Source organism: Artibeus jamaicensis, unplaced genomic scaffold, assembly GCF_021234435.1.
Source record: "Artibeus jamaicensis isolate MK-2021 breed Jamaican fruit bat unplaced genomic scaffold, CSHL_Jam_final scaffold_3151, whole genome shotgun sequence".
Taxonomy (NCBI): Eukaryota; Metazoa; Chordata; class Mammalia; order Chiroptera; family Phyllostomidae; genus Artibeus; species Artibeus jamaicensis.
Window position 1 is genome coordinate 2,221,808 of NW_026522037.1, and position 26,899 is coordinate 2,248,706.

At 63.0% G+C, this 26,899-nt stretch overlaps 3 protein-coding genes and 1 long non-coding RNA gene across 8 annotated transcripts in view; 3 read left to right on the forward strand and 1 right to left on the reverse strand.

Annotated features, from left to right (window-relative positions):
- FOXK1 (forkhead box K1) overlaps window positions 1–7,027 on the forward strand; it is a 47,518-nt gene extending 40,491 nt beyond the window's left edge. The window contains exon 9 of the mRNA XM_037137927.2: window positions 157–7,027. Coding sequence (XP_036993822.2) covers window positions 157–461 — 305 coding nt within the window. The 3' untranslated portion in view covers window positions 462–7,027. The remainder of the gene's footprint in view (window positions 1–156) is intronic.
- Window positions 7,028–7,832: 805 nt separating this feature from the next.
- On the forward strand, window positions 7,833–17,868 carry AP5Z1 (adaptor related protein complex 5 subunit zeta 1). The gene is made up of 17 exons (XM_037137932.2): window positions 7,833–7,974; window positions 10,628–10,765; window positions 10,975–11,161; window positions 11,590–11,731; window positions 11,951–12,063; window positions 12,456–12,624; window positions 12,940–13,071; window positions 13,351–13,388; window positions 13,471–13,633; window positions 14,011–14,189; window positions 14,806–14,948; window positions 15,309–15,449; window positions 15,859–15,970; window positions 16,123–16,220; window positions 16,643–16,775; window positions 16,846–17,060; window positions 17,283–17,868. Exons 1-17 carry the CDS (start codon window positions 7,934–7,936, stop codon window positions 17,551–17,553), a joined length of 2,415 nt encoding a protein of 804 aa, XP_036993827.2. The 5' UTR covers window positions 7,833–7,933; the 3' UTR covers window positions 17,554–17,868.
- Window positions 17,869–18,673: 805 nt separating this feature from the next.
- On the forward strand, window positions 18,674–20,940 carry LOC119043806 (uncharacterized). Its single transcript, XR_008390039.1, has 4 exons — window positions 18,674–19,304; window positions 19,505–19,612; window positions 19,928–20,116; window positions 20,648–20,940. It is a non-coding gene; the product is annotated as an uncharacterized LOC119043806 (long non-coding RNA).
- RADIL (Rap associating with DIL domain) overlaps window positions 19,966–26,899 on the reverse strand; it is a 41,719-nt gene continuing 34,785 nt past the window's right edge. For 3 of the 5 annotated variants that reach the window (XM_053656997.1, XM_053656996.1, XM_037137930.2), the window contains exons 9-15: window positions 26,201–26,373; window positions 23,688–23,838; window positions 22,554–22,744; window positions 22,059–22,392; window positions 20,934–21,061; window positions 20,480–20,605; window positions 19,966–20,100 (exon numbers count right to left, since the gene is read on the reverse strand). In XM_053656997.1, coding sequence (XP_053512972.1) covers window positions 19,966–20,100; window positions 20,480–20,605; window positions 20,934–21,061; window positions 22,059–22,392; window positions 22,554–22,744; window positions 23,688–23,838; window positions 26,201–26,373 — 1,238 coding nt within the window. Of the gene's footprint in view, window positions 20,101–20,465; window positions 20,606–20,933; window positions 21,062–22,058; window positions 22,393–22,553; window positions 22,745–23,687; window positions 23,839–26,200; window positions 26,374–26,899 lie in introns of all 5 variants that reach the window. The other 2 variants (XM_037137929.2, XM_037137928.2) reach the window with 1 other exon arrangement.

Consider the following 26,899-nt stretch of genomic DNA (forward strand, 5'->3'; position numbering starts at 1 on the left):
GCCGGCTGCAGTGGGAACTGGTGGGGACTGGCACCTCCGGGGCTGCCGGTAGCTCCGGCCCGAGGCGCCAGGGCTCCTGGGGAGTGGGCTCCGGCGTGCGGGCCGTGGCTGCGGGTCCTGACCAGCTCCCGACACCAGTCTCTCCTCCTCTGCCAGCCCTCACGAGCCCCCTGCAGCTCCTCGCGGCCCAGGCCAGCTCATCGACGCCAGTGGTGGTCACCCGGGTGTGCGAGGTGGGGCCCGAGGAACCAGCGGCAGCCTCAGCAGCAGCCGCCACCACCACTGCTGCCACCGCTGCTGCCACCACCACCGCCACCCCAGCCACCACCGCCACCTCTGCCTCCTCCACCGGGGAGCCCGAAGTCAAAAGGCCGCGGCTGGAGGAGCCCAGTGGGACTGGGACCACGCAGGCCGGGGTGATCACGGCTGCCGGCCCGCAGGGGTCCGGGACCGGGGAGTGACGGCACCCGCGGAGGTGGAGTGGGACGCATGCCGAAAGGGGTTGTGCGGCTGGACCGCGACGGCCGACATCGCCACCGCCTGGGACCGTGGAGAGAAAGCCCCAGGCTGCCGAAGCACGGTGCCACTCGGACAGGACGGCCGTCCGTCCGCCTGCTCCCGCACTCGCCCGCCCTGCCGTCTGTCCCCCTGTCCCTGTTGCAGTCGGCACAGAAACACATAAACACGTGTTCAGACAGCCGATGGCATGACTCTGGGGCTCTTTGTTTCCCTCCCTGAGCACTGTTCGCCCCCCAGGTCCCCAGCCATGAGCAGCAGCCTGCGCCCTGGCAACCCCCCAGACAGAGGCCCCCCAAGGGGAGGGCAGGGCGGCCACGCCCACCACTGTCTGCTGTGGCCCAGAACTGGCTCGGGAAAGGCAAGCGCAGTCGGACTTCTGACGGTTCATGGCGTCCGCTCCCTGACGTAGGGACCCGGGAAGTATCGGATTGGCATTAATGGGGACGGGGAGGGGTCTTTTTGGCTTTGGACCCCTAGTAATTCTTGTTTGTTTGCAACGTGGAATCAGCTTCACCGACATCCGAGACGCACAGAGGAACCACCTGTCTTGGGGGCTCCCACCTGGAGGCGGGCGACCGCTGTGGGCCTGTGGGCCTGGCAAGGTGAATCCGCCGCCCTCTCTGCTCCCTTCAGGGGAGCTCACCGGCTTCCCGGGCAGCACTGGAGGCAGAGAGCTGTGTGGAGGGCACGTCCGGTCTTCAGCTCCCGCCCTGGGCCTCCCGCCATTTGTGCTCCCGCGCCCGCGTCACGAGAAGCCAGCCCCGCTCTCTGTGGTCTCGACGCCCCAGTGCCAGTGGCCACCGTGGCACACCCAGCACGGAGTAGAGCCGCTCTCTGCCGCTTCACCAAGTGGTCTCTACCACCCGCGAGCACCGGGGACTTGGGGTCAGTCAGCGTGGGGCGGGCCGCGCCTCCTGCGCCCGGCTCTCCCTGGCGTGGCAGGGCCTGTGTGCATCTGGGGAGAATGAGGGGGCAGGGGGTGAGCCCGAGCTGTCCGGGCCCCTGCACAGTGTGCGGTCAGCCCAGCCTCTCGGCTGCTCGTGGGGAACATTCTCAGGAAGAAAGACAAGGGGGCCTCTGGGGAAGGTGCTGGTCCTGCCGCAGTGGACATGTAGAAACAGCAAATGCGGAGCTTTGGCAGTCCCGGCAGGCCGGCCTCCTGCCCGAAAAGCCTCCCTGTCCTCAGCCTCCGTCTTCACCAGCAGGCTGCCTGCCCTTAGCACTAAGCCCCGAGGGCAGCTCGGCCTCTCCGGTCACCCCAGAGGACGAGCCGGCGGTCTCCCAGCTGGGACCCAGTGGGCAGGCATTGGCTCAGGAGGAGGGGAGCCACGGGGCGTGATCTCAAGGCAGCGCGGGCAAGACCAGCGTGCACACCGAGTGTGCCCTGCTCCCATGGAGGTGGCGGATGGCAGCGTGGGCATGGCCAGCGCCCTCTCCGGCCCCAGGACCCCCACACCCCCCACCACCGCTCGCTGTGGACGCTGCAGAGCACCCTCCGCCCGGACTGACCAGGCGTTTCTGTGGCACTAACCCTTTCGTGGGAAACAAGCTCTTCTGCGAAGTCCAGGCAGACGGGTGGACAGACGGGATGCAGACAGCCGGCGTGCGGCCTCAGGTGCAGCCACCGCTGCAGGTGACTCGAGTCGCACTCCATTCCATGGTGACTACAAACTCTTCACCACGAGTCTGGTGTGTGTGTGCGTGGGGACGGGTGAGCACGGGCCAGGCCCAGGCAGACCTGCCTCCCAGCCACAGGCCTCACTGTGAGGGTCCGCAACGAGGGGCCCGTCGCTCCGTTATCATTTAATCAGGGGACGCGTTTGCTCGCAGGCGGCCGCCACCACAGGTTTGCCTCCTCAGGATGCTGCACTGTCCACAGATGGGGCCGCCGGCCATTGGGCTCATTGCCCAGTCTGGCCCCAGCCCCTTGCTTTCCTGACTGTCAAGGTGGTCTTTCTGTCCGTTCTCACTGATGACCCCAGTCTGCAGCCAGAGGTGCAGGGATGAGGGAGGAGAGGTGGGTGTGTGGGACTGGGGGGAGCACAGGAGTCCGCTAGGTGCCGTTCTGCCACGCAGACAGCTCCGTTCCTGTGGGGACCAAGACGGGACCCCGAGGGGTCGGCTCCAACGCCAGGCAGGGCGGGGCTGGGAGGCCGAGGCCCTGGGGAAGCTGCTGCTCTGGTCCGCAGCAGACAGCCCTGGACAGCTGGGTTCCCCGACTGCACAGCATGCCTGGCTGGTGCCGGCACGTGTCCTGGGACTGGTCAGCAGGGGCTCCGGGATGGCCAGCGCCCAAGGAGGTGCTGCATGGCATGGCCGGAGAGGTTGCCCAGGGCCCTCAGGGTCCAGCGACCTGTGACCTGCCCCGAGCATGGGCTGTGGAGGGCAGGCGACCCCAGCCAAAGTTGGGGCAGCGAACGGTCAGTTCTGGCACAATCCTGAGTCAGTGCAGCATGAGGGTCCGAGAACCTTCTCTTTGGTCGCCCCGGGGGCTGAGTCTGGGAGAAGGGATGGGCCAGTCGGAGGGGCTGGCACGGCCATGGGGCCTCTGCTGCTGCAGCTCCCCCCAAAATCACACACACACGCGCGCTGCCTGGGGCCTGCTGACCCGCAGGCTCGTCGCCTGGCACCAAGTGCAGAAAAACACTCTGCTCGGGGAAGAAGTCACAGAATAAGGCATTTAAGTAGGTGAGCGTTTCCCACCAAGACAATGTAGGGTGACGTTGAGAGTGACAGGGTTGTCCCCGAGAGCACACCTCTGCATCTGTCCACACGGAAGCTCCCCAGGTCCACTTGGCTCCGGTGTGGGGCTTGCTGTTTGTATTTTCTGTCTCTGTTTCAGAACCAAGCCACGCGGGAGAAGGTGAGAGGGTTTCCGAGTCACTCCAGTGAGGACTCGGTGCTTGTCGGCCAGGAGGGACCGGGTTTGCGGGTCCCTGTCTGTGCCTCCCTGGTCCTGGTGAAAGAACGGGCAGAGGTCACAGGGTCATTCCACTACCGCTGTCATTTCTAGGAAGGCCCTCCGTCTGCAGGGGGCTCTGCGGGGACCCCCTCTCTGTGGGCGGAGCCCCTCGTAGTTCAGAGTCCCAAAGGAGGAGGAGGGGTTTCCTTGGCTCAGGGCTGGGTTTCTCACCTTATGGAGGCAGAGAGCAGACCTCCCTGGAAAATCGAAGCCTCGCTGAAAGTAAACAGGCCGGAGAAGGGCGTGTCCTTGAGCTTCAGTGCCAGACGTCAGCCGGCACAGTTGGTGCAGGCGAATGGCCTGTCTTTCTCCAAAAGCTTCTCATTCTGCTTTGCCCTTGAGTGATGCTGGGGGAGAAGGACTGTCACCATCTTGGGGTTCACACCCACAGCCGGCCTCTGCACCCCCGACCCCCTGAGAACAGCTCCCCCGGACGCACTTCAGGGCGCTGTGCACGTAAACTGCCTCTGTCCCGATGCTGGGTACACAGTGCACTACTTGTTCTAGAGTAAGTTACCAAAAATGAGTGTGAGGCTCCGCCAGGGAGAAGAGCCAGAGCGGCTGGCTGACACCCCGGACGCGCGTCTGGGCCGCCGCAGGGGCTCCCGCCGGCCTTCTGATGAAGTGTTCCCTGCAGCCCCTCCACGATACCTCTGCCTGGAAGGGACACTCTGTACTCAGAATAACCTAAGTCGTTCAGACGTGCTGCTATGAGGACGGGATTGACCTGCAAGGCGGCCGGTGGGGACGGCGGCTCGGGCGAGGCCAGGACTCGGCCGGTTTCTGTCCATCTTTCCAGATCGTTCTCCTGTGTTTTACCAATCCCTTTCATTCTCAGAGCTCCTTTCCCGAGGCCTTGTTTTCCACATTAGGGTTTTGAAAGCACTCAGGATGCGGCTCTGGCCCCATGCTCGCAGCTCAGAGGTTTGGCGCACAACCCCGCCGCCTGCCTTTCCGTTTCACGCCAAAGCTTCTGTCTTTGGTGTCGAGGGAGGGGCTGGATTGGTGCTGGTGGGTGCCTCGGCGGCACCGCGGCCCCTGTGGGGTGGCGGGCAGCACCATCCCTGCCCCCGGACTGGTGGCCGAGTCCGCCCGGGCCACGAGGGGCCCAGGAGCGCTGCTGTCCTCTCCAGAACTGCTGCTGCTCCCCCTGTCCTCGCGGCCACCTGACCCAGGGTGACAGCTGCTTCAGGGCTGGGATTCGGGGGTACAACCCCAAGCACTTCTTCAGAACTGAAATAAGAAATAGGCCCATTTCACTGTTCAGAGAAAATGGTTTTAGTCATAAAAGGGAAGGAGGGTCACTTGCTGAGCCATCTCCTTACCCTGCAGGCTTCACAGGCCTGTTTGGGGGCGTTGGGCTCCAGCTGGTCAGTGACAGGAGGCCCTCCTGCAGGTGACCTTCGTCAGGGGGAGCACTAGGGGCTCGCTGAGGCTCTGCTGCCACCAGGGACGAGCGTGTCTGCCTTTTTCCACAGGGCCGAAATGAAAATCTCTTCTTTGAATTCATGCGCCTTGGGGCTCATCCTAATGCTGATGTTGCTGCCCGCTCTTTCAGTGGAGAGTTAAGGGAGCAGTCACTTTACCTCGAGGCACCTCTCTCGCCAGGGGGAGACCCACCTGCTTGTCATTCTGGCAGCCACTGGGAAAATGGGAAAAAAAACTCTGGGGCCAGCGGGAGGCAGCAAGCGAGCATCCTTGTTGTGGTTGACCGGGTGCTGCTGGCTGCATGGGACCCACGAGCAGGTGGCTTCAGGTCACCTTCCCCAGGTTTCAGTCACCACATCACCTCTGAGGGTGACCAGAGAGTTACTCTCGCCTTTCTGCCCCAACCCAGTTATTCTGAGTCAACACAGAAGTGGAAGAATTCTGGTCCTTCATTCCTGACTCAGGAACCTTTTTGGGAATAGTTTGCTAATTTGATTCATCCACACATTTATTGATGGTCGACTCCGTGTCTGAGATCATAAGCAGTGGAGGGCAGGCCAGGCCCGAGATGCGCTTTTCCTGGGGAGGTTCACCTGCAGCAGACAGGCCCTGCTCTGCTGGGCTGTTTCCTGGGCCCGAGGCGTACCGTGCCCGGCCCCTGCGCAGGGCCGAGCTGGAAGGAGTCTGACTGCAGTGGACGTTTCCCCCCTGCAAGGCCTGATGGGTAATACACTGAGCCTGTGGCCTCAGGCTCTCAGCCTGCACATTTTGTGTTCACTGGTCCAGGTTTTTTTTTTTCTTTTCATCAGTAAAAATGGGATTTGAACTCAAACATTTTAAGCTTGGCCCTTCCCTCCTTCCCGGTGCATCTTAATTTACTCAGTTCAAATTCTGTCAGGGCGGGTGGGGGGCAGCGGGGAGACAGTGGACCCCAGACTGTCTCAGAGTAGCCGAGGGCAGACCCCACGGCTGGGCGCACGTGAGGGAGAACTGAACCCAATACTGATTTTTTTTTTCTTACCACACTGCTAATTCTCCTGTAAAGGTAATGTGGGGGGGGTGGGTGCTGTTAGGGCAGTGTGTGCGAGCGTGTGTATTTTTTTTTTTTACAGTGGCTGTCTAAAGTGTTTTTTACAATACGTTTAATAATCAATGCTTTAAGAGTATCCGTGGTATCCTATAAAGTGGAAATTTAGGTTCTAGAGCCTTGGGTGTGGAGACGAGGTCACGTCGTGACGTTTCACCACCTGTGAGCAAAGTCTGGGCTGGGAAACCCGGGAAGGCGGGCAGACCCACCCCCTTCGGTGGCAGGAAGCCAGCGCTACCATCTCGAAGACAGACAGACCCACAGTGGCTGGGCCAGCCTGCGTTTCCATTTCTAATGGGATACAGTATTTTTTTAATAAGGAGCCATACTTTTTTTTAAAAGTTTGAGATATGAATGTGATTTCTAATTATATCAGACATTAATGTTTTAAAGCTATAACAAAGTTTAAAATTTCTACTTTTTGTTTTTCACTTATTTTAACTGTTCTTTTATCTATTAAATTGTTGTATGTGGATGGGGAAGTTTTGTTTCTCCTCTTAGCATTTGTTTCTATAACCGGAAATAAAATTATATATTAAAGCAATGACAGCCAGGCTCAGCACGGTCTTTGTGGGTGAGTGGCCGCTGGGAGAAAGACCCGGATGGGCAGACGGTCCCCCTCAGCTGCCTGACCAGTGGCTCACTCCAGGAAAGAGGCAAACTGACAAAGGACGTGATCTGCGGAGGTACCGCAAGGTCCGGGACTCGCAGGAGGTCCCTGAAGATCGGCCTGCAGCTCCAGGGACACTGACGAACCAGGGGAGCCCCCCTGCTCCCAGGCCCGCACAGCTGCTTCAGTGGGCCCTGGCACCCACCAGAAGCAGACCTGCGCAGATGTGGGCCTCCCTGTCCTTGCCTGCGTGTTGTTCCGGTACTGAGGTGGCCAGGCAAGGACGCTGCAGTCAGACAGCCTGGGGCGCGGGTGCAGCTGGGGGACTTGAACCTGCAAGAAGCCTCATTTCTTAACATGCGGAGCGGGCACCCCAACCTCCACAGCATGTTCTGCGGATTCAGTGACATCAGCTGCGGTGAAATCAGCCTCTTCACAGTGCCTGCCATTTTCACAATTAAATTATCGCAAGATGACGCTTGGGTATTTCTTTCTCCTGCACACTGCTTCTGACTTGGGGGGGGGGGGTAATAAAAGTGTTTATCACAAATATATGTCATCAAGCCTCTCGACAGCACTTGAAACTTGACCTCTGTGTCTCTTGGCCTCTGAGGCACCAATTCTCTCAGATTGCTTGCTCCTTGGCTGGCAGTGGGTGAAGTGGCTGCGATGACCTGGAATACAGTTGCTGGGTCAGGTCCTTCCTCCACGTACAGGGTGTGACTTGGCCCCCTTCACCATTTTTTCGGCTTCAGACAGTTCAGCCTTCAACTGGTACTCAATGACGCTCCTCAGAGCTGTCCCCCGGGTTATAAGGGCTCTCGAATGCACCGCGCTCAGCACGCAGCAGGCTTTCCCTACAAACGCCCTGTAGCCCGCGCCCTCCGCCCGCTCCCACCCCCGCCTGCCGCAGCTGTCACCGCCCCTTGCTGGGCGGGGCTCCAGCCCACAGCCGCTGGGCTCCTGAAACTTTTTCAGGTTGTCCTGAACGTACGACCCGCACCCCCCGGCGCTGTGTTCCCAAAACAACCTGGAACGGAGCCCCGCGCGCCCATCGGAAGCTGTCCCGAGTCTCGCGTGCCGGGGGCAGATGTTCCCGGAGTCTCGCTACCAAAGGTGCCAAGAAGCCAACCATGGCCTCCGTCCCGAGTGCAGAGGCCCCGCCCCGCGAAGCTCTGCCAAATCCCATTGGTCTGCGGCCTGTCTGTTCTGCCCAAAGGCGTGGCACGTGACTACGCCCGGAAGCCGGCGCGCTACCTGCGGGGCTTGCGGAGTTGCCAGAAGCTGGATCGCTGGGGCCGCGTCTCCAGGCGGCGGCGGAGGCGTGATGTTCTCGGCAGCAGTGGAGAGTTTGCTCCGCCAGGCCAGGTGCCCGCGTATTTCTTCGGGGAGCCTGGTGGGGGTCTCAAAGGGGGCCGGGGCCCAGCGAGCCAGGGAGCCCATCTGGTCGGGAGGCCTCGCCGGCCGGGTTTGGAGAGGCGAGCTCCGGGGAGGGTGGAGCCGGTCCCGGAGGAGGTGGGGATGAGTGGGAATGCAGAGGGGCTGGGTTCCCGCCGATTGCTAGGTTAGAAGCAGGGTAGCCAGAAGCTGTCGGCTGCGACTCAGCTGCACCAAGATCAGGAGCACAAAGCCACGGAGAGGCCGGTGGGCATGGAGTCGTGACGAGGTGTGGGTGCCCAGCTTGGGAGCTGGGTGCTGTCTGGGGCCTGTCCGTGGGCATGGCTCTCCTGCGGGGTGTGGTGGGGGGTTGAGAAGTTGCCCACCGCCCTCTGCCCCGCTCTGGCTCTGGACTCTCACTAACCAGCTGCTAGCCCCTTTCTCACCGACTAACCGGTAGTGGGGGGACTAAAACCCCGCCGTCCATCAGACTCGATGCTACTTGTTTATAAGGGGAAAATGCAGCGAAAACCACCAGCCCCTGGTAAACTTTTTTAAAAAACAAAGAAAGAAAAGAAAATGGGGTTCTTTGCTGGACCAGCTGGTGGGAAAGATGCCGATTGAGGCTGCTGTGATTCTAGTGGAGAGATCTTGAATGCAGGTTCGGTTCTACAGGCTGTGAAGAGGGTAGAAATCTGTTGTGGTCACATAACCCTTGAAAATCCGTGGGGAGTGCTCCATGAATCTGCAGCCCCGTCTCCCGATAAGCCAGCAGAGCCTGCCTTTCCTTCAGTGTTGGGCAGGCTCTCCAAAATTCAAGCCCCAACGTGGCAGTTCAGGTTCCCACATTTCAATCCAAGTCCACTTGACTTTGGGGGCTGTACTAAATGAAAATACCAATAGATCTCTTTAAACACTCACTCCTCACTCATCACATGACATGCTCGCTACAGAGATCTCACGAACAGACACATAAGAACTGAGGACCACTCAGGGCTCCGTTGAGTTTCCCGAGTCACCTCCTACTTAATTAAGGTCGTGTGTTTGTGGACTGAAAGGCGGAAGGAATGGCCCTCACTGTTTGAACTCTTCCTCCTCTGTCTCTGTCTTAGGTGGACAGGTGGATGGAGGGTGTGAATAACATTTATACAGTTTTCATCACCTAGGATTTGGGGGAAATTTACTAGCTATCCGTCTTCACTTTATATTGCTAAGTTTTGGGAGTCAGGATTGGGAGTGAATTTTAATATCCAAATCTTTCAAAGATGGAAAGTTATCAGAAATATCTCTTGTAAGCTGAGAAGAGGTGATGGAAGTGGGTTTCGGATGTGGGGGCGCGTGGGGAAGGGCGTGCGGCAAGGTCTGGGAGGTTTCCGGGAGGACGGCAAGGCTCATCTGAAGCTGAGCATGAGTATTTCAGGGGGAGGGTCAGAAGCAGGAGGGACAAACTTGGTGGCTCCCAGGGACGTAAGGCAGGGCCAGGGTCCAGGAAGCCTCATTGGTGGCTGCAGGAGTTTGGGTTTGAGAGCAGCAAGGAGCAGTGGAAGGGGTGGCACAGATCGGCCGTTTAGGAAGAACCCTGTGCTTCGGAGACCGCACTGGAAGGGGCTGGTTGGGAATGAGGCGTAGCACCATTTGGGAAAGAGTCTCTATTATAATCACGAGGCAGCCCAGTAGCTTCTCCCTCAGTATCATCACCCCAGTTGGAAAAACACACCTGGACCAGGCCTCTGGAAGAAGGGCCTGGAAGGGAGGTGAGGGGCAGAGGCGAATCCATTGGGATTTGTCTGCCAGCCTTCAAGTAAGAAGCTGCCTTAGGGCCCCACCTTTGGGTGTTTGTCACACCTTGTCAGCATCAGAGGCCAGGGACACCCTGCCTGCCTCAGTTCAAGAGTCCTGGGCTCACACATCTGATCAGTTGAAAAGGGACTGAGTGGACTCCAGCCACGGCTCGGGGTGGGCACATGGCAGGGCACGGCCGCCAAGAGCCCCCTGGAAGAACCCCCCAGTGTACTGGCTCACTGGCATGTCATTTTTTCTTGCCCTTTGCACTGGAGCAGAAGCCTACAAGCAGTTTCCAGACCCTTCAGCAGCTTACCTGTTGCCAGTGCTCAGAGCGCGGGCATTTTTAGTTAGTGAGTGAATTAAGTATTAGAGTCAGGCACTATGACAGGCTAGCCTTGCAGTGTGTCATAGCCTTTGCCCTTTGACCTGTTAGGTTTACCTCTCGTTCCCAGAAGGTAAAGGCTCCCTGAATGCATCTCGAAGAGCCACTTATTGCAGGTTAAATTCTGACTCCTAAACTCAACCCGTCTTAGTTCTTCCGCCCCTGGAAGGAAACCAGAATGTGTGGAGTATCCGTCAAGAAGGTTTATTGTCATCATATATGGGGGTGATGATGTCCCAACAGCCCTGTCCAGCAAAACCCCAGGGAGAGGGACTGGGTCGGACAACCCATCAACTAGTTCGTCATGAGAGGCGTGCGGATGGCGGAACTGCCTTCTTCCCGTGACACCCGGGACTCCCTCTGCTCAGAGGGATTTTCCCTGTGTCCGAGAGCCACCCTCGTAGCTCAGGGCAGCACTCGGGGGCCCCCAATATGGTCTCTCAATGCCAAGCCGCTGACAACGTCCTCTTGGTTCAGGGAGATCCAAGCTGAGGAGCTGGCGAAGTTCTGTTCCCGAGTCAGCCACCTGCTGCAGAAGGAAGACTCAGGGCCTGATGCCACCCAGGCCCTGCGGAGGCTTTTCCTCATCATCGCGGCCACCAAATATAACAGGAAGTGAGTGATGTCGTCTTTGGGTGTGCCCGGCAGGTGGCGTTTTAGTCTGTGTCCCCTCAAACTACTAAAGACAGTCCTCAAATATAAAAGTTCTCTCCACCTGCCCAAGGGACCAGGCCGCTTCCCTGGGGTCAGAAAGCAGTGCTGGGGGCCGGGTGCTCTTGCCACGGTGTGACATGGCGCATGCCCTCTGTGGTCCCGTCGCTCAGGCTGGAGAAGACATGCGTGGACCTGCTGCAGACCACGCTGCTGCAGCCCGCGAGCCCCGAGCAGCTTCAGCTTCTCTGTGCCGCCGTCCTGAGAGAGATGGCGCCCTGCATCAGCCTGCACCTGCCCTGGGACTGCATCCAGAACACGCGGCAGCTGAGCCTGGTGGCCTCTGTGCTCTTGGCCCAGGTAGTGTGACTGTCACCGCCCAGGCTGGCCACCCTGCCCTTGGTGGCCTGCCCTGAGGCCCCAGGAGAAGCAGCTTGCTGGTGTGTGGTCCCCTTGTGGGTGGGCTCCGCTCAGTCACCAGTCTGCACGGCCATCTTGGCAGAGCCCACGCTCTAATGCATCGGGACCGAGCAGAAACCCTGCCCCTCGCCCTCCCCGTCTGTCCTTTCCCTGGTCCCTGGGGAAGTAGTCAGGACACCGTGAAGGCTAACCCAGGCCATCGGGCCTGGGCTGCCCGAGTGACACCCCTAGACATCTCAAAGAGGTGGCATTATAGCATTAATGATGTTAACAGTTCCCCTTTCTAGATGTTTTCAGACCAAATGACCTGTCGCCCAGGCACTTGGGCATGGCCCTTCCCTCCTGCCCCGCCTGTGTTTAATTTGTAGGGGGACAGAGCGCAGGTCAGCAGTGTGGGCCAGCGTGTCTTCAAAGTCCTCGAGAGCCGGCAGCCTGAGGGGCCCAGTCTGCGGCCCCTCCTCCCGGTCGTGTCCAAGGTCGTCAGCCTCGCCCCAGGCACCCTCCACGAAGGTACCCGCCTTCCTGAGAGGCCTGGGTTGCAGAACCAGGATGAGCCCGAACCAGGGGGGCAGGGGCGGGGACAGTAGGACAGGAGCTGTGTCTGAGTGGGTGTGGGAGGTGCAGGATTCTGTTGGGAGCTGCCGTTTTCCAGAAAGACCTGGGCACTGGGCAGCTCAAGTCCGTGGGGCTGGCCCAGTTTCCCATGGCACTATCCCCTGCCCCCTACAGACCAGGCCAACCTGCTCAACAGGAGGCTGGGGGACTGGCTGCGGTATGCAGGCCTCCAGCAGGGGCCAGCACCCTCCCCTGGAGGCTTCTTCTCTGCACCCAGGGCCCGGCAGGTGAGGCGGAGGGGCTCCCTGTCCCTGGCGGTCCCTGGGCCACCTCAGCCAGCCTGGCCTGCAGGGTCCTATAGACTCTTCCTGTCCTGCCTTTCCACCTGCCCCGGCCCCAGAATGGCCCTTCTTTCCCGTCTCCGCCCGGTGTGGGGTGGGTGCACACCGAGCTTGGGGTCACAGAGGGTCACAGCTCCCTGGTCCCCAACACTCTGCGAGTCAGTTGAGGGCCAGACCGGCTGGTGAGGGTCACTTGTCTGGCGGATGCCAGCGTTTACGCATTTTGCCAAGGGTGGGTGCCCCTAGTCCCAGAAGGCGAGGGTGGGTGAGCCCCTCGTCCCTCCCAGCCTCAGCCCTGCCCCCGCCCAGTGCCACCCGTGCACCCTTCCCTCCTGCAGCCAGGTCCTGTCACGGAGGTCGACGGGGCCCTGGCCACCGACTTCTTCACGGTGCTCTCTGTGGGCCAGCGCTTCACGGAGGACCAGTGGCTGAACGTGCAGGCCTTCTCCATGCTGCGGGCCTGGCTGCTGCACCGCGGCCCTGAAGACCCGGGCACCCTGGACACAGGTGGGACCTGGCGGCGGCCCCTGGGAGGCGTGGGCCACCTGAGCTGTGCCACGCTGGCACCAGCAGGCCGTCCCTGGACACGCAGACCGGTCAGAGGGCCGTCCAGGGCAGCTCCTTCAGGCAGCCACCCTGAGCCCCTTCTCACCGTACCTATGGGGCAGAAGCCTCAGCCACGCTGAGGGTGTCCCCGAGGGGTGGGTGTCCGGGTGGGTCACCCCGCGGGCATGGGGCCCGGAGCCTGGGTTGACCACCACGGCGGCTCCCGGGACGTCCTTCGGGCCCCATCCCACCGAGCGGTTCTGTCCTCTGTTGCAGACAACCGGTCGGAGCCGGACGGCTCCACGCTGTCCGTGCTGTCCGCTGCCAGCCACCCGCTGCCGCCCCAGGAGCAGCTGCGCGAGAAGGCCTTTGAGTACTGCCAGCGGCTCCTCGAGCAGAGCACACGGCGTGAGTGCCCGGCCGGCCCCCTGCTGCGGGGCCGTGCCTGGGGGGCCGGGCCAGCAGCTCTTTTCCCGGGTGGCGGGGGAGCCCAGCACTGGACAGAACCCACCGCAGCTCTTTGGGGCAGTGTCCCCAGCACCAGCCACACCTGCCCTGTCCCTCCGCTCCCAGTGGGTGGCCCACCGCCCACTCCTCCAGCTTCCAGACCACAGGGCGCCCTCGGCCAGGCCCGCTCAGTGCTGGCGCACAGACCGGTCCCCTTCCTCCCTTTCTTCCTTCCCCCAGGAGCCCTGAGGAAGGGGGATGCAGACCTGCAGAAAGCCGTGAGTGCCCGGCATGGCGGGGGCGGGAGGGGCAGTCTGGGACCCGCCCCCTCCGCTGACCGTGGCCTCGGGGTCCCCGCAGTGCCTGGTGGAGGCCGTGCTGGTGCTGGACGTGCTCTGCAGGCAGGAGCCCTCCTTCCTGTATCGCACCCTCTCCGGCCTGAAGGCCCTGCATGCTCGGCTGTGCGCGGACCCCGCCTGCGTGCGGGCGCTGCTGCCCATCGCCCAGTTCTTCCTGAACCACGGTGAGCCGCGGGGCTGCCGGGCCCGAGGGGGAAACATGCAGTCACGGCCAAGGCGGCTTCCCTCTCCCCGGGGCCCCCTCCCTTTGCTGGTGGGTGGCATAGCTTTGACAGGCAGTTAGCACTGGGTCGCAGCGGCTCTAAAATGATTTGTGTCGTGAGTTAAGATGTCACCGTCCCGATGTCGTTCTCAGAGTGCACCTTGCCATCAGAGTCCACCAGCTCCTTAGAGGGGTGGTCGCAGCCGCTGCTGCAGGGGAAGGGGGACGTGTGTGGGAGTATCTGGAGTCCTGGAGACACGCGGGCCTCGGGGACGGGCCCAAGACCCCAGGTGGCGCTCCCCAGCGCCCGGTGTCCTCACGGTGGCCTGGGCCTCTCAGGGGAGGCGGCAGCCATGGACGCGGAGGCTGTCTGCCAGCACGCGTTCACCTGGATCCCCTCCGAGTTCTTCCACAGCCCGACGCTGGCCTTCGAGTTCGTCCGGTTCTGCAGGGACAACCTTCCCCTGTTTGGCAGAAACCTCGGCATTCTCAAATTGAGCTTCCCCAACCTCTTCAAGGCACGCTTGCTCATCCCCGGGCCGGAACGGGGGCCGGGGGGCCTGGGTTGGGGAGCACAGCGTCCCCATCTGATCCTGGGGCCTCGGGCCCAGTCACTCCCAGGTCGGCGAGGGCGGCCTGGGGCGCGGGTGGAGGGCGAGGCCACGGGTGTCCTTACGTCACAGGTACCCCCTTTGCTGCCGCACAGCCCTGTGCTGGCCCTTCTGGGAAGGTCTGACGCCGGGCCCGGTCCTCACACCTGCCCAGAGCACCGTCCCACAGCCCAGCCTGTGTGCTCAGCCCTTTGGTGCCACTGGCGTTTGATGTGTCCTCTGTGACTGGCGGTCACTGTGTGGTCCGTTCAGAATCGCAGGAGACTCGGCCCCTCACCAGAGAAATGACCATGGTGACAGGAAGAAAACAGTGATGTTCTCAGTGCCAAAGTGATACAGGCGCAAAGACCAGTAAAAGGCAGCAGTGGGAGGGACAACTTTCAGGCCCCGGATCCCAGTGACTAGGGAGAGGTGGCGGCCAGGCTGACCCCCTGATGTGGCCAGTCACAGCCCTGCCCCCGAACCTCAGGACCCACAGACAGACTCCTGGGGCCCGACTGAGCCGCCCTGCCTGTCCCCACAGCTCCTGGCCTGGAACAGCCCGCCCCTGACCGCCGAGGTCGCGGCGCTCCTCCCGTCGCTGGTCGACGCCAGCACGGCCGCAGAGATGCTGCACGCGCTGCTGGACCTGCCGTGTCTGACCGCGGCCTTGGACCTGCAGCTCAGGTGGGTCCATTCACTGGCCCCTGCCCGGGCCCTGCCCTGTGTCCCTCCCCCGCCCCAGCACAGGGCCCTCCTGGCTCTGCCCCTACCGCTCTGCGCCCCGCAGAACCAGCTGACCAGAGTGCCCCCGCGCCCCTGCAGCCCACTGCCGTCCTCCGTTAGCTGCGGGCCTCCACCCCGCCTGCGGGTCCGGCCCCCGGCCCTTTCTGGTCGCCCCGCTGGGCCAGGCGCTGTGACGTCACAGGCACCTGCTCCTGGCTTTCCTTGACCAGTGGGTGCCTGTGAGGGCCGGGCTGCGTCCAGCCCTGGTGGCTGGTGCGGGAGCCACATCTGAGCCCGGCCTTGGTGCTACTCCGCCCGCAGGTCGTCGCCGGCTGTGTTGGAGAGGCCGCTCTGGGATGCCTCTGTCCGGGTCCCCGGCTGCCTGGAGGCCTTCCGGGACCCGCAGTTCCAGGCTCTCTTCCAGCACCTTCTGCGCGCCAAGGCCAGCGGGACCGTGGAGAGGTGGGGGGTCCCTCAGGCTGTGTGGACAGAGCCCTGGTGTCCTGTCCCCCCTGGGGCCTAGTGCCTTCTTACCTGGACGGGTGCCTGGCACTTGGCTCTCTGTTCCATGGGCCAGTCCTCGTAACCCTGTGAGGTGGGTGCCCTGGTGACTCCATCCTATAGATGGAGAAACTGAGGCCTGCACCCATAGTAGGAAAGGAGACCCGGGACTGGAGCAGGGCCTCTTCCCTCCGGATGGCTGCCTCAGCCCCACGCCGGCCCCCCGGTGCCAGGCAGCAGGGTCTCCCTGAGGGGCGAGAGGCCGAGCGCAGAAGCAGGCCTTGGAGCACGGGCTGTGCGGGGAGCAGGGCGGCCTCCGGCAAGGCAGGTGTGCCAGCACATGCTCAGCGGCCTGCACCCGTGTCCCCAGGTTGGCGCTGCTTCACCAGCTGCTGCAGCCCATGGCCGGCTGCGCCCGGGTGCTCCAGTGTGCCGAAGCGGTGCCCACCCTGCTCCAGGTGTTCTTCTCGGTGGCGGGCCAGGTGAGCCCACTGCCCAGGCGCCATCCCCAGGGCGCCACACCCCACGGCAGGGCCAGAGCCCTCTGCCAGCCAGGACCGGACAGAGCGCAGCAGGAGGTGTTCATGGGGGGTTAGGGGGGGACGCCGAGTCCGTCTCTTGCTCTTGACCCCAGTTCGCAGATGGGGCTCTGACCAACCAGCTGGCACAGCTGCTCCTGGAGAGAAGTGACTCGCTGTACCCAGTCCCAGGCTACGAGGCCTGCGTGCACAGGTGCCTGCCTGCTGTCGGCCACCGGGGGGGCCTCACCCCCACCCCCCACCAGTCCCACCAACCCCTTCACACCCCCGCTGTCCCTCCGGCTGCTGCAGTGCTGCGACCCCAGCGCCGTCCCAGGCCCGGCCCACGCGCTTTACAGACTCCCCTGCCCCAGAGCCTTGCAGACCATCGGTCTCCCTTTCTGAAAGCCTAACGCTTGCACCCCACTCAGAGGATGAGGAGCAAGGACAGAGCTGTCCCTGCCTCCTCCCCGGTGGGGCAAGAGGCTCCTTTAGGGGCCAGAGTCGTCCTTCCATCCACCTGGTGCTCAGAGGCTTTCCCGTCCACCTCCTGCCTCCTGGCCCTTGTCCTGGGCCGGGTGCAGGGCTGGGGTCTCGAGGGCCAGTTCACAGCCCACCAATGTCCTCTCCGGGCAGGGTGCTGAGCTCCCAGTTTCTGGTCCTGTGCAAGCGGCACCCCTCCCTGGTGGTGGAGCTGGCAAAGGAGCTCCTGGAGTTTGTGGGCAGCGGCAGCGGCGTGCGTGGTGGCGGGCACCTGCTCACATCGGTGGTAAGCCTGGGCCGCCCGTCCCCTGCCGGGCCCGGCAGTCCTGGTTGGGGCTGAGGTACCGTCCCCACAGGTGTGGGCCATCGGTGAGTACCTGGCAGTGAGCTGGGACCGGCGCTGCACCGTGGACCAGATCAACAAGTTCTTCGAAGCCCTGGAGGCGCTGCTGTTCGAGGTCACCCAGTCCCGCCCCTCGGCCACCCTTCCCAAGTGCCCCCCACAGCTCATCGCCACACTGATGACCACGCTCACCAAGCTGGCCTCCCGCAGCCAAGACCTGATCCCCAGGTACAGGCCGGGGTGGGAGGAGAGGGCCTGCTGGCTTCCCATGGGGAAAGGAGGGGCTCTGCAGGCAGCCCAGTACCAGAGGCCAGGGCCCGGCGTTCGCACAGGGGATTCGGGAAACACGCGGGCAGCGTGGGCTGTGTGGGCTCTGCCTCCTCGCTTCCCCAGGCTGAAGCCCCTGCCTGGGCTGCGTCTGCAGCTGACTTCGAGGACCTCTCCCCCCAGGGTCTCTCTGTTCCTGTCAAAGATGAGGACCCTGGCCCAGGGCCCGGCCATGGGACCCCTGGGCTGCAGGGAGGACGCAGGAGCCATAGGCAGGCGGGCCACCGAGCTGCTGAACCTGCTGAAGATGCCCAGTGTGGCCCAGTTCGTGCTCACGCCCAGTGCGGAGATGTCCAAGCCCCGCTACCACCGTGACACTAACACAGCCCTGCCACTGGCCCTGCGCACGGTCAGCCGGCTGGTGGAGAGGGAGGCGGGCCTCCTGCCAGGGTGAGGGACGGCGCCAGGCTGATGCCGGAGGGGGCAAGACTAAAAGCCCGGTATCAGGGCCAAGCCAGTGCTTCGATGGTCAGAGAGGAAACCAGGAAGGGCCAAGCCCGGGAGGTCCCGGGGGTGTCAGCGGCTGGGCGCTGCTCTGGCCATCTCCTCTCACCCTGTGGGTGTCTGTCTCGGAACCCTCCCCTGGCATCCACACTGAACCCTGCAGAGGCGGCCCTGACGTGGGGCCCTAGCCCTGTGAGGCTGGATGAGAGCTGCAGGGAGAGATTCCACCAAAATAAATCTGCTCTGGAAGTTTCTGTATGGACAAGGCAAGACTGTTCCCTTTTGCCCTTTGGCCCCCCTCCCCCAGGGGAGAGGCCCAGGGTCGGGGAGGGCTGGGGGCAGCCAGCAGACAGCCCCCTGCTGCTTCTCTCTGGGAGGCACCCCTGATGGAAGGGATGCTTGTCTGGCCTGCGGGACACTTGGGGTCACTCCTTCCCGCGCAGTCCCACGTGTGTGGGTGTTACGGGAGTGACAGATCACTGATGCCTGCAATCAGGAGGACTCCGTGTGACCCTCCTGAGGGGACAGCTGGGGGGCCAGGGGAGGTGCGTCTGCTCAGTGCGCTCCTTCGTGCACCTTCCTAGCTCCTGAACAGCTCAGGTGAGCCGCCTGGGGCCCCGGGGCTGGGGGGGGAGGGGGTCCAGTTGGGTGGGCTGTGGGTGTGGTCAACTTGGTCTGCCTGCGCAGTTAAGAGGGAGGCAGGCCCACCAGGCAGGGGCCTCCACAGGCAGGACCGCAGCACCTGCAGCCCAGAGCATTACCCAGGATAAGTCCAGGTTCACTCTGGGGTTATCTTCAACGGGGAGACACTTGTTCCATGGCCTGCTCGGTGGGTGGGGCGAGAAACTGCCCCAGCCCCAGCGCTTCCCACCACCTCCGTTTAAGTCTGCAGCCAGCTTGCAGATGAGCTCCTCGGCCACCAGGTGGTGCTACTGCTCCTTGAACCTCGAGCTGCACCCCCACTGGTCACTGCGGGCCCGCCCCTCGCTGCATCCCGCCCCCCACAGGCTCCGCCCCTGGCCGCAACTGGCCCGTGTGACCCCTCAGATGGGCGTGCCGATGACCTAGAACTCGCCTGCCGCCCTCCCCAGCTCACCCTCACCCTGCTTGGCCCTCGGGACTAGCATCCAGGGGCTGCGGCAGAGAATGTGTTTATCGGGGTTCCGTAGGGTCCCCACTCGGCTCCGCAGGTCGCAGCATCTCAGTGGGGTCGCGCTGTGTCCCCGACCACAGAGTGCTGCAGTGAGGGACGCTGAACTCGTGCCCTCTCTGAACGCAGTTGGGGTCGTAGCATTTCTTGTCTCCCGGGAGCAAGCACACATTTACAGCGCCTTTGAAAACGCGCTGATCCAGCCTCGGGGAACAAGGCAGTGGGAGGCCTCGACCCTGTGAGGGGGTACTGGGGACAAACGCTGACCCGCCGCCGCCCGTGCACTTCTCTTCTGTGCCCACCAGGGGGCGGCATGGGCCCAGGGCTTGGGACCCACTAGGACACTGCTGCGGGGCTCCACCAAAACCCTTGTCCCCCCCAAGGGCTGCCTCTGCGGCTGACTGGCGGGACCCCCTCCTCCCCAGGGTCTGATCCTGTCAAAGATGAGGACCCTGGCCCCAGAGACCGGCCGTGAGCTCCTTGCACTGCCAGAAGGACAAGGGCCACCAGCTGCTGAACCTGCTGAAGACATGAAGCCCACAGGGAGGCAGGTGACCAAGGCCCCTGTCCCCGCAGCAGCAACACAGCCCTGCTGCTGGCCCTGCTGGGTCCGCTGGTCGGCTGGTCACCCGCAGACTAGGGGCCTGGTGTCAGGGCTATGCCAGGGCTGCCGTGGTCAGAGAGGGAAGGGGCCCAGGAACTGCGGTGGGTCGCTGCCCTCACTTTGTAACCTTCCGGGGACTCGCTCAAGGCCACCGCTGGGGTGCTGTGCTGAGCCTGCAGGTTCCAGGAGCAGCCCGCACACTGCCCTCCCCGGAGGCCAGCCGCCTGGCACGTCCCTGCTTCACCTCGCTTCCAGGTGAGGGGATGGCAGACAGTTAAAGCTGCTCTGCCCCACCATGCCCCCGAATGTCCCCAGGGTCTCTTCCACACTAGCTGGTAGGGAGTTAAGTCCTGCAGTGCCCCCACCCCCCACTCCGCAGTCCCTGGGCCCTGGGGGAGCCCAGCATGGCACCCACCCCAGCTCCATGCACTGCCAGAATACAAAAGATAGTTTATTGAACCTATTGTCTCCATTAAAATTTTCCAACATAAAAGCTCTGTAACAAACATCACAACTTAGTGTTATCTATCGTATAAATAAAATATACACTAAGATGTACATTATCCACAGGGGTGGGGCAGCCAGTGTCCTGAAGGGGGCGCACCTGCTCAGGAGCAGCTGAGGAACTCCCGGGCCCCTAGGGCGGGGGGGACCGGAAGCGGATCTTCTTGGCTGTCTCCTCGTCGGACTTGGCCACTAGGAACCGCATCTTCTTCCCCCCATGGCGGATCAGGTCCACAGCTCTGGAACCAGCGAGGGGTAAGCACAGGCTGTGCCAGCTCCCAGGGAGGGAGCCTCCTGGAGGTGTCCAGAGAAGGGGACCCAGTCCTCCACCCCACGGGTCCCTAGGGCACGGGGCTGTGTGAGGGCCCAGCCCCCACCCAAAGGGGCTCGGCCTCTGGTGGGGGAGAGGGGAGGGAAGGGAGGGTGGTGGCCACAGAGAGCTGGGTGGGGGGCTCAGCCGCCACTTCCTCATCTCTCGGGCGGGGTGAGAACGGGACCTCTCGGGGTTAGCCTGAGCCAGACTCCTGCAGGCCGGCCCAGCCCCGGCTGCCCCGTGACTCCACCGCCCAGGCCTCAGTGTGAGTGTCAGGGGTGGTGGGGGTACCTCAGGTAGCTGACCCCGGTCAGGCTGCTGCCGTTCACCTCCAGGATACGGTCTCCCAGTGACAGGTGGCCATCGGCAGCCGCAGGGCTGCCTGGGAGCAGGGTCTGGACATACAGGCCAGGGGCACCCAGGGGCGTGTGCTGCGGGGACACAGAGGCCTCAGAGCTCTGTGGCCCCAACAGGAGGGCAGCCCAGCGATGGCCACCTCAGCCCCACCCTCGGCCTCAGTGGGGAGGCTTGCCAGCTGGGCCAGGGCGCCAGCGTGTCTGCAAGCACAGCGCTGGACACCACACCATCCTCAGGCCCAGGACGGACACAGAGGCCTGGGGACGGAGACAACAGCAGGCCAGGGCGGGGCTCCAGCACGGCCCTCTCCCTCCGTTCACAATCCACCCCAGGGAGACACCCACCAGGTCCCTGTCCCAAGTTCCAGTCTCCACCAGTGACCGGAGCCCCGGGGCCACTCACCAGCCCGTCAATCAGGCCCATCCCCAGCCCGGAGGGGCCTCGCTCCAGCTCCACCAGGAAGACGGAGCAAAAGTCACGGGCACTGGAGGGAGCCGGAGGGGGTCCATCCTCGGAAGCCATGCAGTCTCCTGGGTGGGCGAGGAAAGGGGCAGGTGAGGGCCCGTGGCAGCCCGCACCTGTCCCCAGAGTCCAGGACCCTGGGACAGCAGGTCAGCTCCCAGACCTCCACGGGGTGATGGAGATCGGGGCCTATTTGCAGGTGACACCCCCATGTACCTGGGAACCCGCTCTCAGAGACTGGCTGTTTTCAGGGGCTGTCAGGGGGCTCTGCTGAGGGCATGCCCCAGTCTCCCCCGGCCCCCGGCCTCCCTCTTCCATCCACCGGGCCCCCCTGACCCCCCTTCCCTCTCCTGTCCCACCTGTAGGGGGTGACTCCACGTCTGTCCCTCTCCCAAGTGTCTGACTTGCTAATGGAAAGCTCCAGGCTCCTGGCCCAGCAACAGGCCCCCAGGGAGGCTGCCCCCTGCAGACCCGGGTTCTTCTCATCCCTGAAGCCCCCACTTCCCACCCTGAGAGCCCTGTGCTTTCTCCACGAGATCAGTGGTCGTACCCACCCATCCCCACCCCACACCCAGGTGACCAGCCTCAGCAACCACCCAGGTGACGGCTGCTCTCAGAACACACCCCAAGCTCCGCAGGAGCACCAAGGACTCGGGTCAGGACGCACACTGAGCTCCCGCCTGGGGCCAGGCCTGGCTGACAGGGTTTGGGGGGGCACGCTGCCCTCACAGCCTGTAGCCTCACACACTGTTCACATGCCTGTGTGTGCAAGCCCCGCCTCCCCACACTCCCCCCTCCCCCTGCCCCAGGTCCCTGGGGGGCTGCATCTCTGATGCCCAGCCCACACCACCTGCACAGTTCGTTCCTCTGCCCTGTGTGAAGCCACAGCTCCGAGTGCCCGGGAGCCTGTGCGAGGCCCGCTGCTCTAGCTGCCCCGTCGGCCCCCAGAGCCTTCCAGCCATCTGGGGCTGCAGGTGTCCACAGGCAGGAACAGAGCACCCAGGGCGGAGCACATGCCGCCAGGACCCGGGCTGGCACCGGTGGGAACCGGGGAACAGCTCTCACCTTCCGGAGTCGCCCCTGGGAGGCCACCTGGTCCACCCCTCCTCCTGTCCAGGGGCGCTTTCCCGCAGGAGCCACTGGGGAGGGGCCAGTCGGGGAGGATGGGCTCCAGTGGGGTGCTGGGAGGCGTGAGCAGGCAGGAGGAGTCTGTGTGCAGGGGGCCTCCGCGGCTCCCCCGGCCCAGCTGCCTGTCTGGGGGGCCCTGTGCCCTCGGAGCCCTGGGTGAGGGGAGAGGGTGCACCGGGCCGCCTTCCCGAGCTCCCCTGCTGGGACCCCGGGGAGTGATGGGGCAGCTCTGGTCCTCAGGGTGCGCCTCCGGGCTGGGGTGGTTCGGGCCCTGCGGGAGAGAAAGAGCTCAGGCCCCAAGTTCCAGCTCCTGGCACAGTGGGGGAGGCATGGGCCCCCAGCTGTCCCTCCCATTTCCCCAGGGCAAGCAGAGGGACCCTGGGTCCACCCCACCATCCAAGCCAGAGCCACAGGCCCGGGGCTCAGTGGTACCTCAGGGCCCTGGGGCTGAGGGGTCCCGCCACCAGGGCTGGGCTTGCTCTGCAGGCCCCACAGGAAGTGGCGCAGGTAGAGAAGGTGCTGGTAGACGCCGTCATCCAGGCAGTCGGCCTCCAGGTCCACCTGGAAGCCCTCGCTCGGCAAGACAATGGGTGGGGGGTTCTCATAGGACTCCAGGACATCCTCTGCGGGTGGGATGAGGACTGCTCGGCCTCCTTGCCAGGAGGCCACCCACCTCTCCCAACACTGCGGGACCAGGGAAGAAGCAGGCTGGCCTGCCAAGGACAGTGGAGGGGGACCCAGACCAGGGAGACCAGCCCAAACTGCACTCCAGTCCCTTCTGGGACCTGCCACTCTGCCTGGGAGCTGAGCCGCTAGCCCACAAGTCTGCAGCCCTGAGCTGATACCTGGCCTCCCCGGCCCAGGCTGACCACACCCCCACAGCACCCAGGGTGTGCATCATGGCCTGTGTACTTGAACTTGAACGTGGGTGCCCTCCAGCCGGCAGGAAGGCTCTGCTCCCAGCACAGGCCTTGACAGTGAGCCGGAAAATGAGGAGGACAGACCCTGTCCTGCGGAGCCTGTGGTCCTGCTTGGAGGGGTCTCTGCGTGAGCCCCTCAGTGAGCAGCCCTGCCGCGCCCTTGACCTCCGCCACCCTTCCATTCCTACTGCGTGTGTGCTGTGACATGCTGTGCAAAATTCTGATGGAGAGAGGTGTAGGTCTGACCCGTGAAAATACATATGTGTCTGTCCGCGTCCACGTGTGTGTGTGAACATGCATGGGCGTGGTGTTGGGAGTGTCCCCCACAGACGGCACAGCGGCACCCTGCAGGCTGGCCCTGCTCTCCTCCTGGTGGGCGGTGCACTGGGTGAGGCCCCATCCTCAGGCTTCATGAGGGGTCGGGAGTACCTCCGACCCGAGCCCAGAGCTTAGCACTCAGCCATGAAGTGTGGGCTCCCTGACCTTCGCCTGTGGCTGTCCCCAGGTGGGGGGCAGGGCAGGGCACCCAAGGAGGAAGAGGGCCCAGGGCGGGGGTACCAGCCCAGCTCTGCGGGCTCCCCCAAGGATTAGGCCCCAGGGAGGCTACCCCTGCCCCCAGCATGGTCCTGCCTGAGGAGGGGCCTACCTGACTTGAAGGCGTCGGGCCGGTCCTGGGCCACCGGCTCCCAGGCGCTCATGGGGCCCACGGCGGAGGCCAGCTGGTGCTGAGTCAGGAGCCGGTGCAGCTGCGCGGGGCTCAGGGCGGGAAAGGCGGCCCGCAGGTCTGCCCAGCTCATCTGGGGGACAAGGGGGTGCTCTTACTGTTGTTTTCAGTTTCACCTCACCGAGACAGAGCTGTTATGATTCATTTTTAACATGAGGTCTGAGAGATTCCCCCTTCTGCATTCTTTATATTGGCAATTTGTGTTTCCCCGCTTTCAGTCAATTTCTCAATCAATTCTTGGCCCTATTGCTTTTATTAAACATTCATCCAACGGTTCAAATAACTTGGTAGAGAACCAACTCAGCCTTTGGCTGTTCTCTGCCACATGCTTGTCGGCTGTCTCACTGATTTTGGCTCTCCTCTATCCCATCCTTTCCACTTGCCTGGGGTTCGATTTGCTTTCTCTCTCTCGCTCCATGATTGTCACTCCCAGCTTTCTCTGCTGTCCGACACACACACGGAAGGCTGTCATTTTGCCTGTTAGCACTGCTGTGGCTGCACCCGTGAGTCTGGCACACACGTGTTCGTCGTCACCGACCGTCCCGGCCCAGTCAAATTCCCACCAGTTCCAGGCTGGTTTTTCAGAGCCTTTGCTCTGTGTCAACGTCTCTCCCGTTCCGTGTCCTGCAGCTTCAACATTGTGTCACGTGGCACAAGGAGAAACTGCCAGGTGTTTCAGGCTCCTCAAACACCTTACGTCTGTGTCCCTAGCCTATAAGATGGCCGAGGCTGTCTGGTCTCTCTGCCCCAGCCCGGCCCCATCCAGACGAAGCCCAGACTTCCAGTCACAGATCATGCTCCGGATGAAGCAGATGCCCCCCCCCACCGGAGGAAAAGCAGCAGCTCCGCGGCTCCCTCTCTGCACATCCGCCACCCTCGGCCCCCATTGCTTCAGGAGCTCTCTGGGGCCTTTAAGCATTTGCCTCCGGTGTGGCGTTCTCAGCACGAGGCAGCTTCACCCTGAGCGGCCACACCTGCCAGGAAGCCCCCGCTGCTCTGGCTCCAGAGGCGCCCAGTGCCCGAGACTGCTGAACCTCCCAGCAGCTTCCTGGTGAACTGGGTCGCGTCTCAGGAGTCAGTTTTCTCAGGTCTGCGAAGGCAGTTCCTACTCACACTCTGCTTCCAGCCTCCAAAGTATTCTCTTCGATCTCCACCACCTTTTCTGTGTCCAAATGGTTTGGGCAGGTCAAAAGCTTTGCTTCACTTCTGTGCCTGTCCATGCGTTCAGCCTGTGGTCCGTACCCCCACATCCCTGCGATCTTACTTTTCTCAAGTGAATCCATGTTTCACTTTTATAATAAAGTAAAATAGCTTTTGAAAGGACACTTGAGGAAGTTGTAGACCCCAACATGGGATGGGTTCTCAGCATCTGCTGGAAGACCAGTGGCTCCCAGACCAGCGTGGAATCTTGGCTCCAGGACACGCTGGCCGTGTGACCTCAGCTGGGCCATCACGAAGCAGAAATCACAGCCGGGTCTCCTGTAGCAGCGCACCATGGGCCAGAAATGAGAGGCACAGGCAAAGCCGTCCACGCTGCACGGGCGCTCGGGAGGCAGCAGCAGTGGGCACACCCGAGAGGCTTTCTGGGTAGAGGTGGGCCGCTCTGGCTTTCATACCAGGCCAAAGTCCATCATCCCCTCAGGAGCACCACGCCACGCTGGCTGCACTGCCAACTCGGTCCGCATGTCCCTCCCAGACTGCCCCGTAACGCTCTCCCAGTCACTCCTGGGGCACAGTGGGGTTATGCCGAGCAGGAAGGGGACACCACTGGGCTGGTTTCATTAGACTATCTGTGACGACTGTGCCGGCAGCTGGTGAGGGAGGGTGAGGTGGCGTATTAGTCCCCATAGCTGTGGTGACTGACGACCATAATGCAGCAGCTGGAGCAACAGGAACGCACGCCTAACCGCTTTGGGGTTGTATCCAGCCAGAACCCAGGCCGGCAAGGCAACGCCCCTCCCGAGGCCCCAGGCAGGGCCACACTGTCTAACCACGCAGCTAGAGTGTAGCCCCTCGCAGATGCAGGGCCACCCCCGTCTCTGGGCCGGCCTCCAGCTGAGGGCTGTCCCCGGCTCCCAGCAGCCAGTGCTTGACCCAAGGCACCTGGCTCTGCCACAGCGGGCCGGGGCCCTCTTTCCCCTTCTGTCGCGTCTCTCTGATCCTCTTCCACTTTGAAGATCTCCTGTGGCCGCACTGAGCCCGTGGGCTGCCTCAGGGCAATCTCCCATCTCAGGCTCTTCGCTCCCATCGCCTCCGCACAGCCCCCGCCACGTGGGGTCACATCCTGGGACACTGGGGGCACTTCCCTGCCTACAGGCAGGAGCAGCTCTCAAGTCCTCTGAGGCCCAGCAGCCAGGCTCCCAGGGCCAGCCTGGCCTGTGGCTCCCCCACCCCCACCTACAAACCGCCTTCCAGACTCTCAGAGCCTCTCCTACCTGGATGAGCTGGGCACGGGGAGTGGCCAGCAGGTTGAGGGTGCAGGAAAGCTTCCGGAAGAAGTGCTCCCCGGCCTCCCCAAAGCCGGCGCCTCTGGTCCACTCCAGGAGCTGCTGCAGGCGGGCGCAGGCCTGGACGCCTCGGGGCCAGTGAAAGCAACTCAGAGAGGGGCCTGGGGAGGGGGGCAGGGCCGTGAGGCCCAGGCTGCCCCTCTAGAGCAGGCCCGCTGCTCACCCGAGGCCCCAGCTGGTCCCCTGTGCCTGTCCACCCTGCTCCGGGCCTCAGAGGACTGATGGGAGACATCACATGGTCTCTGTCACTCACCTGCTTGTGGGCCCCGCTAGCTGGGTGAGGGGCAGGGGGTTAGGCCTGGGAGGCAGGACTGAAGGCGGCAGGGAGGGGCTATGACAGTCACCGCATCCCAAGTGCACAGGGACAAGGTCCAAGTCGACAGCGGAGCCCCCCTGCTCCCACCCTGATCCTGCACTGTGGCCCCGCCCCAGCCTGGGAAGTCCAGGCGATGGCACCCATGTGTTGGGTGAGCATCCCTGCAATTACAGGCCCCAGCAGTGCCCCAGGGCCCCCAGGCAGGGCAGCAGGGCAGCGTCTGCAGTGCCGGGCTTGGGCAGCAGGGCAGTGGGTCAGAGGTCACACTGCCCCTCTGAGCCTCTTCCCTCCTCTCCCACAGGGGCTGTGAG